Consider the following 286-nt stretch of genomic DNA (forward strand, 5'->3'; position numbering starts at 1 on the left):
CCCACCGGCATTGTAAGTTCCCCGCCCTGCCTATGGAGAGGAGCGTGCTCTTTGAACTCCAGCTCTTCTTCTGCCACCTCATCGCCCTGTTTGTCCACTACATCAACATCTACAAAACCGTGTGGTGGTACCCGCCCTCCCACCCGCCTTCGCACACGTCTTTGGTAAGCACCGACGGCCACGCGCAGCCCGTCTCTCGGGTCAGTAGACGTAAGGCTGTGTGTGTGTGTGTGATGCAAACTCCCTGTGACCCTGCAGCCCCTCTCGTCTCACTCTTACGTGGCAA

General features: G+C 58.4%; 1 protein-coding gene across 1 annotated transcript in view; it reads left to right on the forward strand.

Annotated features, from left to right (window-relative positions):
- The window catches only part of TMEM39B (transmembrane protein 39B), a gene marked incomplete at its 5' end in the record, with an annotated part of 4,680 nt that overhangs the window by 1,377 nt on the left and 3,017 nt on the right, over positions 1-286 (forward strand). The window contains one exon of the mRNA XM_010157615.1: positions 2-164. Coding sequence (XP_010155917.1) covers positions 2-164 — 163 coding nt within the window. The remainder of the gene's footprint in view (position 1; positions 165-286) is intronic.

Source organism: Eurypyga helias, unplaced genomic scaffold (assembly GCF_000690775.1).
Source record: "Eurypyga helias isolate BGI_N326 unplaced genomic scaffold, ASM69077v1 scaffold27878, whole genome shotgun sequence".
Taxonomy (NCBI): domain Eukaryota; kingdom Metazoa; phylum Chordata; class Aves; order Eurypygiformes; family Eurypygidae; genus Eurypyga; species Eurypyga helias.